General features: G+C 40.4%; 1 protein-coding gene across 2 annotated transcripts in view; it reads left to right on the forward strand.

Annotated features, from left to right (window-relative positions):
* The window catches only part of LOC145992142 (multicopper oxidase 3-like), a 53009-nt gene that overhangs the window by 13766 nt on the left and 14446 nt on the right, over positions 1-24797 (forward strand). For both annotated transcript variants that reach the window (XM_083128409.1, XM_083128411.1), the window contains exons 2-3: positions 13154-13250; positions 24088-24208. In XM_083128409.1, coding sequence (XP_082984535.1) covers positions 13154-13250; positions 24088-24208 — 218 coding nt within the window. The remainder of the gene's footprint in view (positions 1-13153; positions 13251-24087; positions 24209-24797) is intronic.

Raw genomic sequence — 24797 nt, forward strand, 5'->3', positions numbered from 1 at the left:
CGAAGCAGTGACACAAGCTCGAGTCGATAAGCGAACATCAATAGTGTATCGTCAGTACTCGGGCAAATCACTTATCTTCAGTTTCTACGGAGTACGGAAGGAAAGTGCGATAGAGGAGGCGATAACAATTGCGAACCCAAATTGTCCATTCTTATTTTATCACAGGAAAAGACCGAATAGGCACAGCATTAGGTACGGTATTCAGTGTCAACAAATAGAAAATCGCTTTCGGATTGGGGCGTTACCCCCACACCCCCTATACGCCTTCATGGCGTGGTGCTATGCACAGGGGAGCACTTTACTTTTTTTATTATTTTACATGTTTTAGTGTACAAAGGGGTGAGAGAAGGAACAAGATTGACATGAAGAATATAACGAATTTGGGGGAATAGTGTGTGTTGTCTCCCACCCTGCTCTATTATCTCAGGGTGCAGAGGCAGTACATAAGGGAGAGAAAGACCAAAAAATATTTAATATATTTTATATTACTGTCCAGTAGTGTACAATTAAGCAGTAAAAAGAACTAAGTGGTTTGGGAAAGAAATAATTTCCCAATCTTTTACGTTCTCTCTCCCTCTCTTTTACCTTGTCTGTATCCCTCTCTCTGATTTCCCTTTCCCTCTTTTTCGTTTTCTCTCTTCCATTATGTCTCTTCCCTTTTATCTCTTTACTCTTTCTCTTCTTTCCCCTTTTTCTCTTCCCATTTTCTGTATTCCTACTTTTCTATCTTCCTATTTTCTCCCTCTTTTCCTCATTTCCTATCTTTTCACCACTTCCTCTCTTTTCTCATTTCCTCTCTTTCCCTGTCTTCTCTTCTCTTTTCTATCTTCTCTTATCCTCTTCTCTTTCCCCTTCTTCCCTTTTTCTCTTTTCCCTCTGTACCCCTTGCTCCCTATCCCTATTCTCCCTTTCCCCTCTTTCGACTCTTATCCCTCTTTTCCCTTATCTATTTCTGTCCTTTCTCCGTATTTTCTTCCCTCCCCTCGAGCAAACTCAGCCCATTGCATACACTCACTGACCGCGCCAAATATTGGGCAAGACTGCTAAATATGGGGGATGGAAATCTAAAAAAGAAACTCGTGATACAAGCACAGAACATTGACCCAACAACAACGATAAAGAAGGAACTGTACGCCATAAGGCTGGGGTGGATTTGGGAAGGAGGAGTCGAGGGAAGGGGGGCATGCAGGAAATGGGGATCAGTTTGTAGGGACATCAGCAAACAAAACATTTTGGCAGAATGTGCGAGGAAGGTATCTTTAACTACGGCACAAATCGTGGATGGGAATAGGCAATGGGGAAGGTGAGAATACGTGGACGTGTGTGGAGCGAGTGACAGAACGGGTTTCGCATGGTTCAGGCTGGGGGGTGGGCACAATTCAAGCACGTGAGAGAGGACAGGAGTGCAGAATGTCCAATGTGTGGGGAAGACGAGACGAAATTCCACATTCTCCTCCAGTGCAAAGAAACAGCAGAGGCTAGACGGAAATACATAAGGGATATGAACAAATGAAAAATGTAGGGGCTAATGAAGGCCATTACGGGGAGGGAAATAGCTGGAAGGGACGAAACTCAAATAAGGGACCTGGGAACCTGCCTACATTGCGTCTGGTCAAAGAGAGCAAATACGTTGAGGGACCGGAGTGAAAGTGCCTGAGAGCGGTGTGCAGAAAGCTTCTTTTTGACAATATAATAACTAGTGCTATAAGTGTCAAATTAGGAGGAAAATAAAACAGGTTCATAGATTGTAGTGAGAGAAGAACACACAATTAGTATGAAAGGTAAAGTTGAACATGTGAGGGCATAAAGAGAGGGGTTATGGGGGGGGGGTTAAGAAGAAGAAGGGGAAGAAGAAATCTTCATTGATGTATGGAAATGTGTGTACAGCCGCAAAGGCTCATATTGAAATAAACCTATATTCTATTCTACAAGCACCTGCCTCATGAGATCGACGCAAGACCACAGAACAACAGATGAAGCCAATAAACTTCGCGAGCACGTTATTCGATTCGAGCGAGGCACTTCCCTTCATTGACCCACATCTCTTTGGCTTGGACGTCAGAAGGCGATACCATCAGCGTTGATGGACGCCTTCTTTGTCCATTGTGGGAACCGTGGATCCTGCCAGGACATAATTTATTCGGATATTTGCTCAGAAGCTCCTGGTATCTGATCCTGTGCGGTTTGCACAAGTCCTCCACGTAAATATGTAATCGGGCGCTACCGGAAGCCAGACGGGCCATTGAGGCCATCTTTAATAAAAGCTGGCTTAAAGAAACATCTGTTCGTCTTCAGGCCGCACTCTGCAAGATGCGGGTACTTAAAAGAGTGACATCAAATATTTAACAGGTGCGCATATTTACATAGCATCATTTCCCTAGGGTTGTTAAAGATGCGTTGTTGATACAGCAACTTTTGTCTCTTAAATTACATCCATGTTATATTTGCTATACCTGCTTACAGCTTACTATTTAATATGACAAGTGCTTTTGAATGTGTGCGTGTGAAGTCTTTTGAAATATTGTGTTACTTTCTTTGGGATATCTACCGGGATTTGGAAGTAAAGAGTTACTCGTATTTGTAACTAGTTACTTTTCGCAATAAGTAGCTGTTAAACGGTTACTTTATTCAGATAAATAGTAACGAAATCAGCTATACCTTTGCAAATACTTTTTTTGGGAGGGGGCAGTGATAACACCTTGTAATAAAGGGGTCCCGAGTTCGATACCCGATGGAGGCACATTTCGCAGTGGTTCGGATCCCACTTTAAACTGTAGGTTCAGTCTCGATTAGCCTATCTGTGCATGAAATGGACTTAAAACCCAACTCAAACAAACAAAAAGTTATATTTTTTAACGTTTCAACAATTCTGAAGAAAGTTAATCTTCGCTAAAAAGAAATTGAAATATAATTTTGATTTTTATGTATACTCATTTGTTACGAACAAATGTCTTACGAGAGGTTGTTTCTTTTTTTCAGGTTTAAAGGTTTACGTCGAAATTTTATCTTTTTTCATATTTAATTAATTTTAGATGATTAATTAATTAATTAATTTCGGCAATGAACTGGAAAACCAGCTTGCAGTTACACGTGAACGCTCTAAGAACTATAGTTTATAAAAAGTAAAGTAAGTGCAACCGTTACTTCGTTACTTTAAAAAAATTACCGTAACCTCCTTAATTTCGAAGGTGACTGTAACCGTTACTTGGTTACTCGCGAAAATAACTGTAGGCTAATATATGTACTTTTTTTGCTTTTAATATGAATGCGTAAATAGTATGGAGTGCAAGTGTGTAGACAGATTGGCTAATGGTGATTGGAGCTGCAGTTTAGGATGGAATCCTAACCACTATATGCCTCCACCGCGGATCGAATCCGAAACCCCTCGATTACAAGGCGACAACGTTATCATTGCAGCATCGGAGTGACGCAGGAAATAGGTATAATTTAGAACTTCCTTGCAATTACTTTGAAAAAGTTGATGTATTTGAGGTGGAGAAGATAAACCCTCCGAAAATGGTTCACTTGTTGATTTAAATATTATTATTTGGAAAGGTTATACCAGTGTAGTATAATTGCCACAAGGTGAAACTCCAATGCAATTGTGATCTGTGCGAGAAAAATAACTTCGTCTCCGGAAATGAATTCCGAAATATGTCACTGGCGTAGCTGACGTTCGAATTACGGAACTTATAAAAATCAAGTTTCCAAATACGGGTATAGATATTCAAATTTCGGCAACTACTGAGACAATAAACTTAAAATTCGGTCCACGGAATCAAAGCTTGTTCCGTCTTATCTGAATTTTCTCATTTGAATTGTTTTTTTAAGTCCACTTTATGAACAGATAGGCTAATTGGGACTGGAACTACAGTTTAAAGTAACCGGGTATAGAACCCTTGATTAAAAGGGGACTACTTTATCACTACGCCATCGTGAAGACCCGTTCTGTCTTATTAACTGCAGAAATTGCATAAACGTAAGGCGTGACATCCGCGCGCACAGATAAAGAAGCAGAGGAGTCTCCCAAGTATCCTTGAGCCTATGCAGCCACGCACGATAGTTGCGGAACGTGTTACGTAACCTCTCAGGATATCAGTCATCTTTGTTGAGATATGAGCGCGGCGTGCAAGACGCGCAGACTGTCAAGCGTGACGAACGTAACCGCGTTCTCTTTTGACGCATTGCACACTTCTAGGATATCTATTGCTGCTTTACGTCACTCACTCTAGCGCTCGGTTTCTCCAGACTCGGGCCTCCGACAACTACGGAGACCGCAGCCTCGGGGGGAGCTTTCAGTGCGGTTCAGAATGCGGTCTCGCTTCAAAACGACCGCATCCCGTGGTCATCAGTTTCCTTCAGGGGCTTATTAGAACGTGCTTTTCTCTCTCGCCTATATCCATTAGTGCTCGACCGTTAGAACCTCCCCCCTTCCGACCTACTTTACGGGCAAAGCCGTAAAGCTTTTATGATGGAAGCCTGTCCTCTTTTATCCGCAATAATTCATTATCCTTGATACTTTGAATTTCAGGGGAGGGGGTGTAATTTTCGAAAAACTAAGTTTCTTGTAAATTACGACAGAAATATCAAAATTGAAATATCAAATTGTGCCCTGGCTCGAATACTGGGGTGAATTTTACAGTCAATGTCGCTGCAGAAGCGGCTCTGGAGTTTGCTCAGTCTGGAGCGTGGTGCTTACCACATCACCTGGCTATGGCACAACCCAATGCACAGGGAAACTGGTCATAACAAATCCTGAAGCCAGAAGATGGAAATCGTCTTCCCCGTTAAGAAGTCCTTAAGACATTTTTATTTTTGTTATTTCGCGTCGTTTTTCTACCACATTTGGCTTATCGCTACGATGAGGATGAGTGATATGAAATTTATAAAGTGACACTCGCAAAGAACAAACTAGATTCGAACTCTGAACCCCAGTTGTCGTATCACGCTGTGGTAACCACTCCGCCACGGAGCTCATCGTCAATTATCAGTATTGATAATGCCAGGAAAGCTGCTAGCACAAGACACATTTGTAAACTTGCCGCTCCAGTAAAATAAACCAAATCAATGAATCAATAACTCGTCAAATATGTTACATGCATTAACTGCAGGCAAGCTAATGATTGATGGCATGTTTCTAGTTTTAATAGTTCCTTATATATACAGGGTAGCCCAAAAAAAGGTAACCGAAATGTAGAACCGTTGTATATGTGCTCGGTTACCTTTTTTGGGTCACCCTGTATGTAGCTGACACGAACGGGTACTTTTTTTCTCCAGCTTTCCCTGATTAGTTCCCTGAAAGATGCCACCGCTTAATGATCTGCGAAATGAAGCTACAAGGAACATCTTCTGCATAAATTGAAGAGCGGCGTCCTTCACGTAAACAAAGGCGATTCGCTTCTCATTTTCATATTAAAGCAGTGTCCACAGTGTTGCCATCTAATGGGAAAACTATCGGGCTTCCTTTCCGCTTTCGCATCGATCAACCCACTCTCCGGACGTAACGGGTAATTAATCTTTCATTAACGGATTTTCTTGTCTCTTCGGAAGACGATCTCTTCGACGTCCTTCTAGATTTACATCCCTTTGTCCTTTTTCTGCTGCAGGACGAGAAGCTCTAATGAAACGCTCTCTGCTCTCAGCGACTTTTTGTGGGGATGTTCCTTCCATGAATGTTTCTCCGGAGGGAAATTTCCCACGAAAATTCTAAGAAGGGAATTTTATCATGGGAACTGGCAAATAAAACGACTTTTCTCGTGGAAAGAAAAGGGGACATTTCTTGTGAAAGTTTCAGAAATAGGGGACATTTCGTGTGAAAGTTTAAAGGGATATTTCTTGTGAAAGTGTGAGGAGGGAACATTTGTCGTTAAAGTGTGAGAATATGGTGACATTTGTCGTGAAATTGAAAGAAGTAGGGGACATTTGTCGTGAAAGTGCAAGACGTAGGGGACATTTGTCGTGAAAGTGCAAGAAGTAGGAGACATTTGTCGTGAAAGTGCAAGACGTAGGGGACATTTGTTGTGAAAGTGCAAGACGTAGGGGACATTTGTCGTGAAACTGAAAGAAGTAGGGGACATTTGTAGTGAAAGTGCGACAAGTAGGGGACATTTGTCGTGAAAGTGCAAGAAGTAGGAGACATTTGTCGTGAATGCGCAAGAAGTAGGGGACATTTGTCGTGAATGCGCAAGAAGTAGGGGACATTTGTCGTGAAAGTGCAAGACGTAGGGGACATTTGTCGTGAAAGTGCAAGACGTAGGGGACATTTGTCGTGAAACTGAAAGAAGTAGGGGACATTTGTCGTGAAAGTGCAAGAAGTAGGAGACATTTGTCGTGAATGCGCAAGAAGTAGGGGACATTTGTCGTGAATGCGCAAGAAGTAGGGGACATTTGTCGTGAAAGTGCAAGACGTAGGGGACATTTGTCGTGAAAGTGCAAGACGTAGGGGACATTTGTCGTGAAACTGAAAGAAGTAGGGGACATTTGTCGTGAAAGTGCGAGAAGTAGGGGACATTTGTCGTGAAAGTGCGAGAAGTAGTGGACATTTGTCGTGAAAGTGCAAGAAGTAGGGGACATTTGTCGTGAAAGTGCAAGAAGTAGGGGACATTTGTCGTGAAAGTGCAAGAAGTGGGGGACATTTGTCGTGAAAGTGCAAGACCTAGGGGACATTTGTCGTGAAACTGAAAGAAGTAGGTGACATTTGTCGTGAAAGTGCGAGAAGTAGGGGACATTTGTCGTGAAAGTGCGAGAAGTAGTGGACATTTGTCGTGAAAGTGCAAGAAGTAGGGGACATTTGTCGTGAAAGTGCAAGAAGTGGGGGACATTTGTCGTGAAAGTGCAAGACCTAGGGGACATTTGTCGTGAAACTGAAAGAAGTAGGTGACATTTGTCGTGAAAGTGCGAGAAGTAGGGGACATTTGTCGTGAAAGTGCGAGAAGTAGTGGACATTTGTCGTGAAAGTGCAAGAAGTAGGGGACATTTGTCGTGAAAGTGCAAGAAGTAGGGGACATTTGTCGTGAAAGTGCAAGAAGTAGGGGACATTTGTCGTGAAAGTGCAAGAAGTGGGGGACATTTGTCGTGAAAGTGCAAGAAGTAAGGGACATTTGTCGTGAAAGTGCAAGACGTAGGGGACATTTCTGGTGAAAGTGCAAGACGTAGGGGACATTTCTAGTGAAACTGTGAGAAGTAGCGTAGCGGACTTTGTCTTGAAAGTTTGAGAAGTAGGGGACAATTCTCGTCAAAGTGTAAGAAGTGATATTTCTCGTGAAAGTGTAAGAAGGGCATTTCTTGTGAAAATGTAAGGAAATGGAGGAGGATATTTTTCGTGAACATGTAAGGAAGCGGGCATTGATCGTAAAAAAGGAACTAAGGAAAATGATTTTTTTTGTAAAATTGAACCAAAAGAGAAAAGATATTGAATCAAAGAAGAATTTATAATTGAAAATGTAAAGGAAAAAGAAAATTTGCAGTATTTTAATATTTTTTTATTCCTTTTTATGTGAATTTAAAAAAATCATATTTTCTATATATCTATAATTTCATTTACGATGTTTGGTTTTTTTCTAAATTTAGGATATTTTGGATTTGTATTTTAAATAAATAAATAGGAGAGAGAGCTTTATTCCGATATTTTGTAGTTTCAGTACTTGTGATATTTCGGTTCTTGTATACCTTGACATTTTGTTAAAGATTAGAAAGACAGGCAAAGCCGCACCACAAAGGTTAATGGCAGACAGCGATAGATCTGGCAGTCTTTCGCACAAACGAAAGATCAAAGCCAACGAATTCCGAGACTAGTTATGCTTCTACAGAGCATAGTGTGCAGTGACCTTCCCTCTCTGCTCGCTTCCGACTTTTATTGACATTTTGAGTCCTTTTAATTCGATCCCTCGGCGATTCTTGCAAGAAAGAGTTCTCCAGCCACAGGGGGGTTGGGGCAGGAACCTCCTGAACGAGGTTTCCGAGGTTGTTGACAAAAGCTCCCTATTTCACCTCCGAAACGAGTGTTTATCTTGGGAACAAGGTTTCGGTTTACTGCCAACAGATGGCAGCCCTGTAATGCGTTTACTCGCTTCTAAATTTTACCTAACTACGGGTGCTAATGTTGTTTTAAGACTGCGGGCATTGTTTTGCCTAATTTTGTTGATTTGCAGATCTATGAGTAATTAAGGAAACTGCTTTACTTGTGCCTAATTTGAAGTGGTTCTTTCTGCAGTGTCTAAAGAAACTTGTGTTTCTTTTTAAAATATCATTCTGTCATATCCCTGTATTTGGAAACGTTGTTCAATTGTTTCACATTTTGTCGGAGATCAAAACTCCCTATCCGATGCATTTTAATGTGTAAGGTGAACAAAGTGCTAACATGAAGCGAGAGGTACTGGTATGCTGTTTTATACTTCAATCAAAATTTAGTGCATTTTCTTGTTTATTGTAACATTGAAGCCGACCTAAGTATGGGTGTTCTTTGTGAGTGTTCCTTCATCAATTTCATCATATTATTCATCCTCATCTTCACGATTAGCCAAAAGTTGCAGAAAAGCGAAGTAAAGTAAACTATATCAATCGATTAACATCAGCACAACGATCTTAGAGGCACGAATGTAAGACCTCTCTTCAGCGGGCTCACCGCATCGGGGAAAGGCTAATTTAAAAAATCAGTACACGAGATCAGTGGCGGCGATTGGGTTCCAAATTGGGGGAGAGGGCGGGTCCGGTACCAAAACTTGGGAAACAAGGACAGTTTACTCTCCTTGATAGGAAACGTTTTGCATAGTACGGGGGCAAAAGTTGCAAATAGTGGGGAGGGGCAACTACCCACTCACTCCCCCTTAATCCCTTCCATTGCATGATATTAATAGACTTTCACAAAGGACCGTCCAGGTTAGAACTCGAACCCAGAAAAGGGAGAAGATGCAATTTTTCCACCATGTGTAGTTATCATAAGTGATAACTTTTGATAGGCGTCAAACTAAGAATTACAGTTGCATTCTGTGACTTAGATCTGTCAACACTGCATTACATTAACGTATTTTCTACTCTCCCAAACAAAGGTAACTAAGAAGATCTTCAAATGTCCAAAGTAAAATAAGTCAAACATACCTAAGTTCATTTTCGGTTTGTTAGACCAGATGAAGGTGATCTTATAACCCAGTGAAGATTTGAGCATTTCCCTCGCCAAGCCAGTGTACATTTTGGTCACTATTATCTCGAGAACCAGCCGGTAGAGAATTTGCAAAATTTAACAGAGCACTGATAAAGAAAATTCCTAGAGAACTATTGTTTAATATTTTCATTTGCTGCATCACTTTCTCGAAAATCAATTAATTTTGTTCTTCAGATTTCGAATATGTTTCACCTTTTTTGACTGGGCAACCCTGCGGCCAATCAACTAACGAGCTGGTATGATGATAGTTGGAATCAGCACTGGCCTTATCCTAGTTCTAATATGCCTCAAACTTTAAAGCTAATAAGAAGGTGTTTCAACAACTGATGTCTTCTATCCTAAAAATAAGCTTCGATTTTAAGACCATAAATGATTAAGAATGTGGCTGAAAATAGGATCTTGTTATTCAGAGTTCACTGTTCTCTTTGAGGAAGAATCACACATCTTTCTGAGGACGCAGAATATGACAGCACGTGCCTGCCCTCTGGTAGTGGAACAAGGCATTAATATTAAACGCGTCCCTCCCTTTTTGAGGGTTGACCAGAGACTTCAAACAGAGGGAAAGAAAGTTTCCCGTGTCACAAGTTTATTTTGGAGCCGTTCGATCAAGATCAATCGACACGAAACGCACAAGGAAAAACGCACTGCGTTTATCGCAGAGTAAAAACTAGGAAGTGCGTGAGAAATCAAGTTACTAATTTACATAAACGAAAAGAGGATTGTTGAAAGTTTCAGAAGTTTTCGGTGGATAAGTGGGTTGGATCTGAAATGAAGGAAAGAATTTGCTTTCGAATATTTTCTTTCGCTTATCTATAGGATAATAGCACGTCATAGTTAGGGTGTCGCCATGAAATACCGAAAAACTTGAAGAATATGTAAGTAGAGTACATCAAGACGAACATTCTTCTTAAACACAACATTTTTTTTAACATTTTGTTTGTTAAGGCCTCGTTTCGAAGTTGCGAGTGAACGAAAACTATTTTTATCCATTATTTATGCAACCATATAGCATAGATTCCTGATGGCCACTGCAATATACTTTTCTGTCGGGTAGCATATTAATAGCGATAATGTGCTACGGAGAAAGCATCATGGCATAAGACACCCATTTTCTCTTTCTCGCTCCCTTTCTATCTCTATCTTTTCTCTTCTCCTCTCTCTCTTTCTCCTTCCTCTAATCTCTTTTATCTCTTTTCTTTTCCCTCTCTAATCTTCTCTCACCTATTTCTTCATTTCACTTCCTTTTCCTCTTCTATTTTCTCTTCCTCCTTCCCTCTCTATCCCGTACTTTCCTCTGTCTCTATCCCATCCCTTTCTCTTTCTTCATCTCCACTTTCTTTTTGTCACTTCCCTTCCTCTCTCTCTCTCTCTCTCTATCCCATCCATTCCTCTCTCTCTCTCTCTCTCTCTCTCGCTATCCCCTCCCTTCGTCTCTCTATCTATCTACCCCTCCCTTCGTCTCTCTATCTATCTACCCCTCCCTTCGTCTCTCTTTTCCCTCCCTTCGTCTCTCTCTATCCCCTCCCTTCGTCTCTCTCTATCCCCTCCCTTCGTCTCTCTCTATCTATCTATCCTCTCCCTTCGTCTCTCTATCCCCTCCCTTCGTCTCTCTCTATCTATCTATCCCCTCCCTTCGACTCTATCTATCCCCTCCCTTCGTCTCTATCTATCCCCTCCCTTCGTCTCTATCTATCTCCTCCCTTCGTCTCTATCTATCCCCTCCCTTCGTCCCCCTCTATCCACTCCCTTCGTCTCTATCTATCCCCTCCCTTCGTCTCTATCTATCTCCTCCCTTCGTCTCTATCTATCCCCTCCCTTCGTCTCTATCTATCCCCTCCCTTCGTCTCTATCTATCCCCTCCCTTCGTCTCTATCTATCCCCTCCCTTCGTCTCTATCTATCCCCTCCCTTCGTCTCTATCTATCCCCTCCCTTCGTCTCTATCTATCTCCTACCTCCGTCTCTCGCTTTCCCTCCTTTCGTCCCCCTCTATCCCCTCCCTTCGTCTCTTTGTACCCTCCCTTCGTCCCCCTCTATCCCCTCTCTTCGTCTCCCTATTTCCTTCCTTCCGCTCTCTCTCTCTCTCTCTCTCTCTCTCTCTGTTTTCTTCCTTACCCTCTTTTCTAGAGTCTCTATCACTGCATTTCCATGTCTCACCACAATCTCCGGAACAGAACAACATTCGAGGAACTATTAAATTACTAAGAATCATCAGAAACGTTATGGTGTGGTGAAATCAAACCGGTAGAGGCAACGACTGCCCCACACCCACGTTCGCAGAATCATGAATGTTGCTGAATAGTCACTACAAAAGGAAGGAACAGAAACGGAGGAATCCGGAGCAACGGAAATAGCTGAGTCGGCTAACATCAAAGCGAAGCAACAGTTCGATACCGGCGAAAGAGCAACCTAGAGGAGGGGAAGCAAGATTATTGGACTGCTTAATCCATAGCTTTTGAAATCAGTGCTGCCAGCTTTAGAAGACAAATGCCCTTGAGAGAAGTCACGCGAAAATCTGGTTCTTCAGCCATTGTTCAACAAACGGTGCTGTTTCCAACCCACAAATAAATTGTATGTAAATGAATTTTCATTAGATAACACTGACAAGAGGTGTTGTAAATACGTACTTCCCTCGAGGTCGAAACACGCCCACTAAATAAAGGCAATTTCATTATTACTATTATTATTACATTGAATGTGCACAGAAATTAAGATGTTAATTAATAAACATGTGTTCAAAATAGTGTTTCAAGCCACTTAGTTCAAAATCTACGAGCTTAACCTCAAGAAGACCCTGACATAGGATTGAAACGTTACGTGTATAGTGTGTGTATGTACAGTGGCGTAGCAAGGGGTGGGCGAAGTGAGCAATCGCCCGGGACCTCGCGCTTAAAGGGGCCTGCATTACGAAAAATGTAATAAATGGAACAGCGAAAAATGGATAGGAAAAGGCTAACTTTTGAGGCCAATCATATTAAAACATTCTATTTTTATCTGGCTTTAAATTCTAGTTTAACGTTGTCACTTGAATGAATACGTCAAATCATAGGTGTAATGTACAAGCGGGGCCCCGAAAAGTAGTAAAAATTAGTGTCGTATTTCTCATGTGAGACATTTACGCTAAAATTGACGATAACTTACTAGGACATTTTTATCCGCTTATTCCTTTCTTGAATGAAAAGCACTTCTTTCTCTTGACATCTTTAAAAACATACTGTTACTACTACTTTGTAAAACAGAAAACCCAGCAACGAAAATATATATCTCTTCCAACTGTAAATTTCTCCGTCGCATATTATTAAATAACATTTACATCAGTAATATATTATTATTATTTAAATATGATAATCTGCTAACGTATCCCTGAAGATTTTGTATCAATTTACATTGAGATTTCAAATTTAAAGAACGGCGGGGGGGGGGGGGGGGGGGCTCGCATTCTAATCTCACCCAGGGACTCATGATATGTTGCTACGCCACTGTGTGTATATACAGGGTGTTCATAAAGTCACGATACCATTACAATATACATTACATTTGTAATGGTACCGGGACTTTAAGAACACCCTGTATATATAATAAAGACTGCCTTGGTCAGCATTTTTAGTATTTTTAACGGAAACAAGGCTTAATAGTCTTGCAGTTAGTTTATTACAGAAAGTTGTACATATGCTGCCGTCACGTTGATAAGTTGTTGATACTATGAAATATTTTTGTAGCGGGTGATACCAGTGCAGTTTGAGTTTAATGAAAGCTGGTTGTTTGTTGTGTACGGTTATTCAAATCCGAGCACATATGTAAGGAATCTATTTTTTATATGTATTAAAAAAAGTCAAATTGAATATCAAACAAGCACAAAACTGGCAACGAGTTTTACAATAACTATTCTGAAAACTTCCATTTTCAGTTTTCGTCTCGCCGCAACTTTTCACAATACACTACATGTGCTTCTTTTTATGTTTTGATTCGAAACTTTCTTTGTTTCTTTCTTTCAGAAATCGTAGACGGATGCTATAACTCTTGTATTGAGGGAGAGCCACCTAGCGTGTGTCGCTTGAAGTTTCTTATAGAGCCTTATCTCACCTTAAGCAGGTAATGTACAGTTTGAATGTTCATGACAATTATTAGTTGTCCTATATAGTAAAGAGTTTGTCTGCTTTGGGAAGCTATCCTAGACCTGCCACAACGAAGCTTAAATGTCTTACTCTTAGTCTAATAACTCTGTTTTTACTTTCCTCTACTTGTATCTTGGAAGTTCTCTCAAGTACTCCTTCCCTGCTGCACCTTATGCTCTTTCCAAAAGTTTTTCTTTTCAAGTTCCTGCTAATCTTTTCTACTCCTTGCAATTATTCACTCGAACGCTTTGCGCTGTGCAATATTCTTGGACATCTTTTACACACTCACATGTTTTATTTTGCCTTACTAAATAATTCGTTTATACAGTATAACCTCGTTAATCCGGACTAATGGGGGATAAGTTGACCGATTTAACGAAACTCCGGATTAACTGAAATAACCTAAAAGAACAGTAGAAAGTGCATTAAAACTCCGTTTATAGCAACAAAACACGTTTAGTATGGTGTATTTAAAGGGCATAGGCCACGTATTATAGTGAGCAGAGTTATACGAGAATATGCAGAGGGTATTCTCGTGTCAATGCGGCTTCTTCCCGAAAGTCTGCGGGAAACAGAATTTCATCAGTGGTTGACTGCCGTTTCTGCCCATGGACGTTGGATGTTCGTATTTTCTTAGCCTTTACGGAGCAATATGACGAATGACCTTGAACTCCGGATTAAGCGAAGTCCTGCTTATTGGGGTTCGGATTAACGAAGATTTACTGTATTTTGTTTCATTTCCTCCATTTTCTCCACGCTGTTCTCTATCTCTTCTTATCCTTTATTTTAAACTTTTTTCATTAGGCCCGCTTTACACGGATGGATTTTCTGTAATATTTTTCCTAGCATAAAAGTTTCCAAAAATCATATAGCAGACAGTACTTACATAAAAGCATTCCATATAATATTCCGGTTAGCATTTGCGATTGTAGAGAACATCAGACAATACATACAGCACAAAAGGCATATAGAGTTACACAGTTTTCATTAGCTAATAAATTTAAAGTGGAGGATATGTAATTTAAAACAGGGAATGTTTTAATTAATTTGTGATATCGTGCAAATAATCCAAAATCCTGCACATTTTCTGTAACATTAAGAAACCATCAATCTCACGTATATGCGAAGATGTATTTTTGCCCATGAGCAATTGCCTAGTGTTTACAATTGAAACAACTAACGCGTACTGTATGTGCTACAGTATAAAGTGTGTATTTAAAGCAGCGCTATTGATTTTTACCTAAAGATCGTTTCATACGAACGTTTTTCCTCTCGCTGGAGTAGTTATCGACTTTTACAAATGTGAAGTGATGCATTGTTTACATCTCACGCGGCCGCCATTACAACTGCACTTGAGATGTAGAGCTCGCTTGTGATTGGTTATGCTACGCCAGATGCTAAGTTTTGAATTTGATTTGAATATTGTTATTCAGCGTAGCTTTTCTTCCACTTTTGGCTAATGGCGACAATGAGGATGAATGATGATGAAATTGATGAAGGGAGAATCACAAAGAACGCCCCTGCCAGGATTCGAACCCAGGACGCCTGATGTCGTAGCGCGCTGGACTAACCGCTCTGAGGACATGTAAGAAAATTAGGACATATTCTATCTATGAAAAATACCTTGGAATATCCTGTGGCATTAAAATGCAATGTTTTTTTCACTGTAGACTTAGCAGAGATGTTAAGAAGAACGCCAAAAAATATGCTTTTGTTTAAAGAGGACATTACTCTCATTACAGCATCTCTCAGTACCTTTGTAATATATTGTTTAACCCTATCAAACGTTTCTTATGGTATTATACACTTTGTGTGCACTATGTGATAATTTCTAGTGTTTCATTGCATCATTCTTCCTCCAAATTTCACTGCAATTTCGTTGCCTCTGTTACCCATTGTCGTTAACACCGAAACATGTTCTAGTTTTTGTATCTAGGGTTTAATTCCGTTGTTTGTTTTGCTGTACTGTCTCTATCGTACAAAGTCATCTCATTCTATTTTTCCCGATTTTACCAGAATAATTTCGTTTTCTTCCCATCTTGTTTCTCCTCTTCGTTATTGAGCCTTTAGCTCCACTTTTTTTAACACCCTTGCTTCAAACTCTACAACTTTACGATGCAATATTCCCCATGCATTATTCCTCCTTCATTATTAACGTCTCATTTTACAAACCTGCCAGCTCTCTCTCCACACGCGCGAAGTTCTTTATTGGCAGAAAATGAAAGGAAGAATATGGCGTAGCCGAATGACGCTTCATTAACCAGAGAAGCGAAAAGATAGCAGAGCGGATAAATTGGTCTGATTTTTGAGCCATCACGTTCCAAGTAATTTCTGCATTGGACACTCTCATCTCGTATTCGCAGCACGTGCCCTGTGCTTGGAGTGTTCTCGATAAAACAGAGGAGAAATTGTGACAGCTAGCTGAGTAATTTTATGGGACCAATAAAAAGAATTGCAAGTGCGTCTTTCAAGTGTTTTACTCTTTCCATGGTTTCGGGAAAGTCTGAATGGGTCTGTTTCGGGAAGGTGTGTTGTCTTTTGGGTTTCGGGAAGGTGTGTTGTCGTTTGGGTTTCGGGAAGGTGTGTTGTCGTTTGGGTTTCTGAAAGGTGTGTTGTCTTTTGGGTTTCGGGAAGGTGTGTTGTCGTTTGGGTTTCGGGAAGGTGTGTTGTCTTTTGGGTTTCGGGAAGGTGTGTTGTCTTTTGGGTTTCGGGAAGGTGTGTGTTGTCGTTTGGGTTTCGGGAAGGTGTGTGTTGTCTTTTCGGTTTCGGGAAGGTGTGTGTTGTCTTTTCGGTTTCGGGAAGGTGTGTGTTGTCTTTTCGGTTTCGGGAAGGTGTGTTGTAGTTTGGGTTTCGGGAAGGTGTGTTGTAGTTTGGGTTTTGGGAAGGTGTGTTGTCGTTAGGGTTTTGGGAAGGTGTGTTGTCGTTTGGGTTTCGGGAAGGTGTGTTGTCGTTTGGGTTTCTGGAAGTTGTGTTGTCGTTTGGGTTTCTGGAAGTTGTGTTGTCGGGTCGGTTTCTGGAAGTTGTGTTGTCGGGTCGGTTTCTGAAAGTTGTGTTGTCGGGTCGGTTTCGGGAAGGCGTGTTGTCGGGTCGGTTTCGGGAATTCGTGCTGTCGGGTCGGTTTCGGGAAGGCGTGTTTGGTTTCAGTTTTCGGGAGAGTGGACGGATCGGTTTTTGGGAAGGTGTGGTCGGATCGGCTTGGAGGAAGGTTTGATCCGATCATGCACGGGTTAAACAGATAGATCACCGAACCCGAGACTTATAAAACTCACAACGAATCGCCAATTATCACAAGGGTAAATTTGGTGCAATTTGATTCCTCAAAAAGACATAGTCGCGAAAATCGATTTAGGGACACGCACAAGGAGCATCCATGCCCAGATTAGAACTCAAACCCGGAACCTTGGATGAAGAGGTTACGAGTCAACGTGTTCGGCCACCAAGGCGGCAGGGATTGTAATTTGTCCTGTGTAAAGAGAGTTGCTGCACAGAGAAACTCCAGCCGTAAAGATAAGCTCCAGGTGTAAAAAGGGAGATAGGGAAGATGTAAAGAAGGGGAGAAGGGAAACTGTAAATAGAGTTGAAAGAAAAGATGTAAGGATAGGGGATATAAAGGGGGAGAGAAGAGTGGAGTTGCAGAGAGGTGGAGGGAAGAAGAGTTGAAGGGAGAGAGAGGAGAGGAGGGGAGTTGCAAAGAGAAAGTAGGGGAGTTGCAGAGAGAGTGAGAGAAGAGGGGAGTTGTAGAGAGAGTGAGAGAGGAGGGGAGTTGCAGAGAGAGAGTGAGAGAGAAAGGAGGGAAGTTGCAGAGGGGAGTTGTAGAGAGAGAGTGAGAGAGGAGGGGAGTTGTAGAGAGAGGAGGCGAGTTGCAAAGAGAAAGGAGGGGAGTTGCAGAGAGAGTGAGAGAAGAGGGGAGTTGTAGAGAGAGAGGGGAGGGGAGTTGCAAAGAGAGGGAGAAAGTAGGCAAGGAAATTACAAGCATAGAAAGGATATATACAAAGAGGCAGGGAAGTAATAAGGATGGTGAAAGCGACAGAAGGCTAGGAAAATACACAGAGGAAGGGAAAATACTGAAGGAAAGGACACAGACGGTAGAGAGAGAGGTATACCATGTCCCAGATCTCTCTGGAGCAAGGCCGCGTATATGCACAGAGACTTGTTTTCGTTCGCCTGCTCCAGAGATGGTTGGGACAGAGTATAGATCGAAATATAGAGAAAGGAAGAGAGGGGACCTTGAAAAGTCGTGCAGGAAACCTCCTCAGTTGGGAGACTCTTTCTTCCATGCCCCTGCCCTAACTGCGGATGTAAATTCCCTTTTCGCCCTTTGCCCCTTTCCTCTTGATTCTCGCCTCCCCGTCCCATCTGCCTGCCCAGAAATTAGGTCGCAGTTTCTTTATTCACCAGGTCATCCGTGAGTTTTTGGACCCCGTCCAGACTCGAACCGCAAACAAAATGGAGAGCGAGAAGGAGGGGTGGGTGGGGGACTTTCTTTTTAAAAATTCAAAAGTCAAGAAGAGCCCTGCGACAGGGCCGTGTTCAGCCCTTGGGGTCACCGCTTCTATCGATCACTGCGAGTGGAACACAAGTTCCGGCGAAACACAAGGGAACGCACTCCATAAGCTCTCAGCGAAGTTAGCGGTGGATGGCCACTGCCGGGTGAACTCGTATGAACAGTTTTTTCCTGGAATCGTTATTTTGGACATGCTTTCTGGACAGCCATGTGCAGGTGCGGTTTCATAGAGACCTTCCAACTGGCAAACCTAAGTTTTTGCATACACTGTTTTACACATTCTATTCAATCCATACTTTCTTGTTTGTATCACCGTAATGTCTTGTCATTCCGAATGTCTATTATTAGTACTTGTTCATAATTCCGTATCGAGGTCTTCAGGTTCATGTCACATCAAATTAAACGAATAAATACTATTCTGCTGTTATGTACAGGGTGATTCAGCAGTCTGGTACCATAAGACAACTATGTTATTATTGCGGATAGCGAAAGAAAACGAAAGAGGCGAACATTGTTGGAAATACGTGGTCTTGAATCTAATGTGCTTGAATTTTCAACGAACAATGTACACTAGTGACTTAAAAGAAAGATAATTAACACTGAGAGAGGCAGGAAAGGTACAATAGAGACAATAAAGAGAGGAAAATAAGATAAATAGAAATGGAGAAAGAAATAGGAAAGAAAATAAGAGGATAATGAGGGAAAATATAAAAATGTAGAGGAAAGTACAATACATAAAGAGGGAGAAATAAGATAAATAAAATTGGAGAATGGAGAATTAAATTAAAGAAAAATGCGAGAGAAAAAGAGAGATAAGGGGAGGAAGAAGGAGCTAGAGAGACTGAATAAGAAAAATAGAAACAGATCTTGAAGGGACAGTGAGAGGGGGGAAAACAAGACAGCAGAGGGGAAAGGTAAGAACAAAGATGAACAAGGAGAGTAAGCTAGAAAAGTATATTCTAGGACCGAGAAATAAAGAAGAAAATCAGGTGAAAATTCAGGAAAGGGGAAGTAATTTTTCCTCATTCCATTGCTACCATGGGCGTCGGGAGGGGAGGGTCGAACGGGTCCACATTGTTCATTTAAAGATACAAGAAAGTCGAAAGCTTGTTACTCTTATTGTTAAGAAAAGAAAGAAATTTCATTTACTTAGTATTCGAAGAAAATAATCAAAGTAAAAATGCATTGGATGGAAAACATTGAATGAGAAATACAGGAACAAGGTTATATTCTACCATATCATCCAAAGAGCAAATGGTTCCACAGTTTTCAAAACTCTTAAGAATCACAGTTGTAATGGGAGAGGTTACACAAGAAACTTTATGAAAAAAGATCGCCCTAACATTTAAAGCCTTTTCTTGAACGAAACGTGCAAAAAGTTAATATCAAAATGCATTTCAGATACTAAGTGCATTAAAAACAAAAGAAATAATAGAAAATAGTTGTACTGGTATTCACTCGTTTCTTGAATCGAGTCTAATTATTATTATTATTATTTCGAATATTTTTTTTGTTAGTTTGTAATATTTATTATTGTATAATAACATTTATAACCGTGGTAATAATACTTATTATTTTTCGACTATTCAACTTTATTAATTTACCCGCCCCCGCCCCCCGCAAAAATTTCTGGCGACGCCCATGATTGCTACTCTTGGTTACAGTTACTGATTTCAGAATGCAAGAAGTTAAATACTATTACTCGACCTCCTCAGATGCAATACTAATTTACTTGTAATTACACCTCCTTGGGGGGGGCTCGAACGAGCGATACAAACGGAAACAGCCGAATGGCTGCAGTCTATAGTTACGGCTTGGAATAAAGGCAGTCATAAGATTATGTAGCTTGTTTGTGTTTTGTTTTTCACATCTCTCTGTCCCGTGGGATTGGCTGACACACCCTTTCTGCCGAGTAGCTCTGGGAAATCATCCGAGTGATTCTGTTTGCGCGGTGACGTCAGAGAACAACTAGGGATTCATTCCGTAGCATATTTTGTTACACACGATACGTATGTAACACATGCACACGGGCGCGAGTAATGGATAATATGAGTTTATAAGACAGGCTGAGTAGAGATCGACGTGACGTCACTGGGTTGCATTATTTAAATCATAACACGCTGATGAGAACTAATGATGTTTATGTATGACAAGCACTGTTTGCAGCCCGCCTACGTGGCGGAGGGGACAGTGTAACGTGCTACGAAGTCAGATGTCTCAGGTTCGAATCCTGTATTAGGCATGGATGTACAATTGTTATATGAAACAAATACAGCACATAGAAAAATGGGGAAATCACCAACAATTTGTTCCAGGGTTTTTACTCATAACTTTCCATCTGGGTCACGTGGTAATTAGGGGGCCCTAAGGGTAAATTTAGAGGCAAAATTAACATATATTGGGCCTTTGTGAAAATTTTAGTGGGTGTTATGAGTGTGTGGATGAATCACTGGTTTGTCCCATCATATTTATCGAACCGCTCTATACTAATTTATTAAGAGGCTAGGTGAACCCCAAGTTTGCTCCGGGTAGGAACATTGCTTGAAAAAAATCCTGGATTAAATCACCCACACCGTGAATCAAACCCGGGTCTCCTATGTGGCAGTCAAGACGCCATTCTGACAGCCATGGCATATTGAACATATTTTTTCAACAGTTGAATCCCTGTCTCCCCTCTCCTTAAAAAAGTTTGTGATTGCGCCCATTAAAGATGGACGAATGCGTATTGATAATTTAAGAAACAGTTCCTCAATCTATACAAATTTATAGAAATGCATTTAAAATCGCTTATCTCTTTGCTACGTGTATCAAAAAGTTCAAGATCAGAATTAGAAATGTCAAGTATGAACAATTATACGTTGCACACTAAGGGGGTTGAAGCCCCTCCCCCCGAAATACTACAATTATCTAATTTAAATAACGTATAGTGTGGTAATTAATTTTATTTTCTTAACAGGGTTAAACATTTTTTTAAAGTTGTAATATACTTAGAAATTCATTCTTAAGGCTTCTACCCCCAATTTTTCGCCTTTTAGATGGCGACTGTTCATAAGGGATGAGCCCCTCCCTAAATAAAATTCTGGCTACGGGCCTGGTTGCACATCTGTCATTGGTACATTTAAAACAAAACTTACCTCTTCTAAATATAGTTGGATATTTTGTTTGCAGCGTAGGCGAGTTATACTTATTGAACAGCCAGACGTTACACAGCCATGGCGATTGATAAATGGTCATGCACCACAGAACTCTAAGGAGTGCATTTGGAACGTACATCACAGAAAAACAAAACACTGTCTCTTCAATCTAGCACGAGGTATAAACTGACCCCTCACTGTGATGTTCGAAATATTTATAAAAGTTTTTACTGTTGCAAAAGCCATATTCATGTGGTCACCCTGTCTCGGAAATGAGTTAAAAGATGTCGCAACTGATCTCCCCTTGAATTTCTGCTCAAGGATTTCTGTCTGTTTTCTTTTCTTTGCTCATTTGTTTTCTAATTCAAGTGGCGAAGTTATTGTCAATGTGTCTTCCTTGTTGTTTGACGATCTCGGTAACAGTAAATGCAAACGTTCGTTTGATTTGAACGTGCTCGAAGCTAAGTTAGAGTATCTACTATGTGATGAAAGTAGCACATTTTTTGGTTTATAGATAAGCTATTGTTAAACGGTTGCTTCATGGTTCGTGGGGCTATCCGTGAATGGTTCGTGTAGCTATTTATGAATGGTTTGTGGGGCTATCCCTAAATAGTGTATGGGGAAAGTAGGTATTTTTCGGTGAGAAGGTTGGAAACACTGCATACCTCACTGATGATAGACAACGCTAGTCATGATTGCAAGCGAAAAACGAACGAACAATAATTACTCGATGTGGAAAATTGAAATTGTTTTCGTGAAAAAAGCCAAATCCCACCTTCAAGAATCCTTAGCAATGCAGAATACGTAAGTACGAATGTGAAAAATAAAGAAATAAACAAATTTGAGACGTTTCGCGGAGATTGAAATTTTAATTAAAATATTGATTTCGGAAAATAATGTTCTTGCTTTACAAAACACGAAGTACCTCATGTTGTTTTGTGTTTAACATGCTTACGAATCACAAGACTGATCAAGATTTTTGTTCTCGGGGTGACAGACATACTTACTTAGACAGAACCTTTTCCCTAACATATCTTACTTTCACAGCAGGGATGGTCAACATCAGGATTCCGGAAAATTTAAAATCTCGATTCGGAAATTTTACTACCCGGATTTCGGAGAGAGAGACACGTTTAACAATTTTTCCATTTTTCGGGTAGAATTTAAGAAAGTTTCGTCTTTCTTATTTTACGATCATATACTCCATACAGAAAAATGAATTTGGCCATCTCTACAGTGTATAGTCAAAATAAATGTTTGCACACAAATTTCCAATTTCTTTTTTTCTTTTTCTACAGTATAAAGTTAGTATTAATTTCATTAGAACACACAAATATCATAGTTACCGCTGATTTTTATGTAATCACATATTTAATTCATTTGCAAGAAACTGAACAAAAATGACAAATACTAGCTAGTTACAAAGTTAGATGTGATGTGTAAGATATGTCGTATATATGATGTGTATGAAATTTCGTGCTACATATTTAGAGGTGCATTACATATGTTATTTTTTTTACATATAATGCTGCACTTGTGCCATTCATTTGTCATATTTTGAGGTATATTTCACATTTTACATTCAATACAGTGCTTGCTGTATATTTCCATGAATTTTCTGCTTATGTATGCACAATTTTTTTACATGTTTCAGCTATATAAAAATCTGCACCTTAGTTACAAAAGATTTTAGTTGATTTTTAAATATTATATTACACATTATGATTTTTTTCAAAATTAAAAGTTACTGCCACTGACCTGGGACCCATTAATGACAGGGCAATATTGTTAACCAGTACCACAAAGATCTACCCAACTGGCAGACTCTTATCTTTCATTTGGCTGAACTCCCTCCCCCCATAGAAAATCCCTTGGTGCGCCTCTGAGTGTATGTATCCTAATCGACCAACCTGTATGTATCTACCTTCGTTATATTTACCCGCAGATATGGCAATGTGACAATGGTGCTGCCACTTGTTAGCGAAAAGTTATCACAAAATTGCCTTTAGTACAGCCTTAAGTGAATATTTGCAAGATTTCCACAAGAATGTTCCTAATGACTACAACATGTTGCATTTTCTCCTTTACACAGTGTGAAATGTTAGTTTCTGCTCAAATCTTACATAATGTTGTTCCTACAGTTTTCTTGTCTCTATTTGCTGTTTTTTCTTCTCGCCTTACATTCTTCTTTCACCTCTTATCTTCTACTTTCTTCTGTCCGTATCTACTTTTTTCCATATTCGCCTTGCTTGTTGACTTTCTTTGTACTTTTATCTCTTCCGTTTTATGTCTTTTTCTTTATTCCTTCTTTTTAGAACTCTCACTTCTCTTCCTCCACGTTTCATCCGTTCTTTGCTAGTTTTCTCTTTCTCCTTTGACTTTCTTAAGGCTTTGTCCAGTTTGTTTTTTTCATCTTTAACATGGCAACCTCCTTAGTAGAGTGATTAGCACAGCGTGCTGCGACACCAGCTGTCCAGGGTTAAATCCTGACCCTGGAATGGGTTAACTTGCTTTCATCATATCAACACTCATCGTCGTCATCGCGATTAGCCTAAAGTGGCAGAAAAGTGGCGCAAAGTAACAAAAATCAAATCTTCATCCATTTCATCTTAGGTTATCATTGTCAGGATTGGCAGAAATGCGACGTTAAATAAGACAAAACAATTAATCATGTCATTAGATACCCGGCAACATTTTAAGGCTTTATTATTATAACAGGTGCGGCAGTGAAACTGGCGATTTGGCAACCCTGGAAATAGCAAGTTACGTAAGGAATCAGAAAACGGGAGTGGTGCCATCTGGACAACAAACCTTTGCCATTGACACTGATATCATTTACAAAAACGCTGCGCGGCGACGTAGCTGTCGTTGTATTTGTAAAACGCCTTTACGGCAAAACCGCGTTGTTCACGGGTCCACGACGCCATTTCGACTGAACACCGATATCAGTGTCAATGGCAAAGGTTTGTTGTCCAGATGGCACCACTCCCGTTTTCTGATTCCTTACGTAACTTGCTATTTCCAGGGTTGCCAAATCGCCCGTTTCACTGCCGCACATGTTATTATTATTGTTTGCAGGTGGAAGCCACGATAAAAGACAAATGCTGATTTATATATTAGTTTCAATTCTGAAACTTAAAATTGTAATAATGTATTAATTATTCTGTTTTTTTTAGGGAATGTGGAAGCTGTGGGAAGAGTAGCGTAGACTGCTTTAGGAAGAACTGCATTTCTGCCGATGGAGTGGCGAGGACAGTTCTCTCAATAAATCGTCAGATCCCTGGCCCATCCATACAGGTAAGAAAAGTGCCATCTCGTAACGGAGTTATCGTTACTTCTCTAAATGACAAATGAATTCTGATGATTTGTACATAACCTTAAGGTTTAAAATCTACTGATATTGTCATTTGTACATTAAGTGTGTGCTTTTTATTACCAAAAGAAGTAGCGCCAATTTTAAATAAATTTGGTTAATTGATTTGGTTTCTCTTACTTCGCTTTTCTGATTCTTGTGGCTAATCGCGAAGATGAGAATGAAACTGAACACAAAGAACAGCCATGCCCATCCTGGGACATGAACTCCAGACCCCTGGTGACACGATGTGCTAACCACTCCGCCAATCTAAATAAATTGGGACATATACTTATAACTTTATACACACACGGCCTTTTTGAGAACTTTTTGGTGCAGAATGTGTCCCCCCCCCCAAGTCGGTCGGCCCCTTTGACTAGAATTATATTTTGTCCAATTTACTGCACCAGTAAATATGTATCTAAAGACTAAACATTGTAAAGTCCTCATAGGATGTTTGCCAGTGGAGATGTAGGATGTGATTGCCATATGATCAAACTTTTCTTGGGATTTTGACTAGTCATCATGTGCAAA

The sequence above is a fragment of the Lepisma saccharinum genome, chromosome 9 (genome assembly GCF_977018435.1).
Source record: "Lepisma saccharinum chromosome 9, izLepSacc3.1, whole genome shotgun sequence".
Classification (NCBI taxonomy): domain Eukaryota; kingdom Metazoa; phylum Arthropoda; class Insecta; order Zygentoma; family Lepismatidae; genus Lepisma; species Lepisma saccharinum.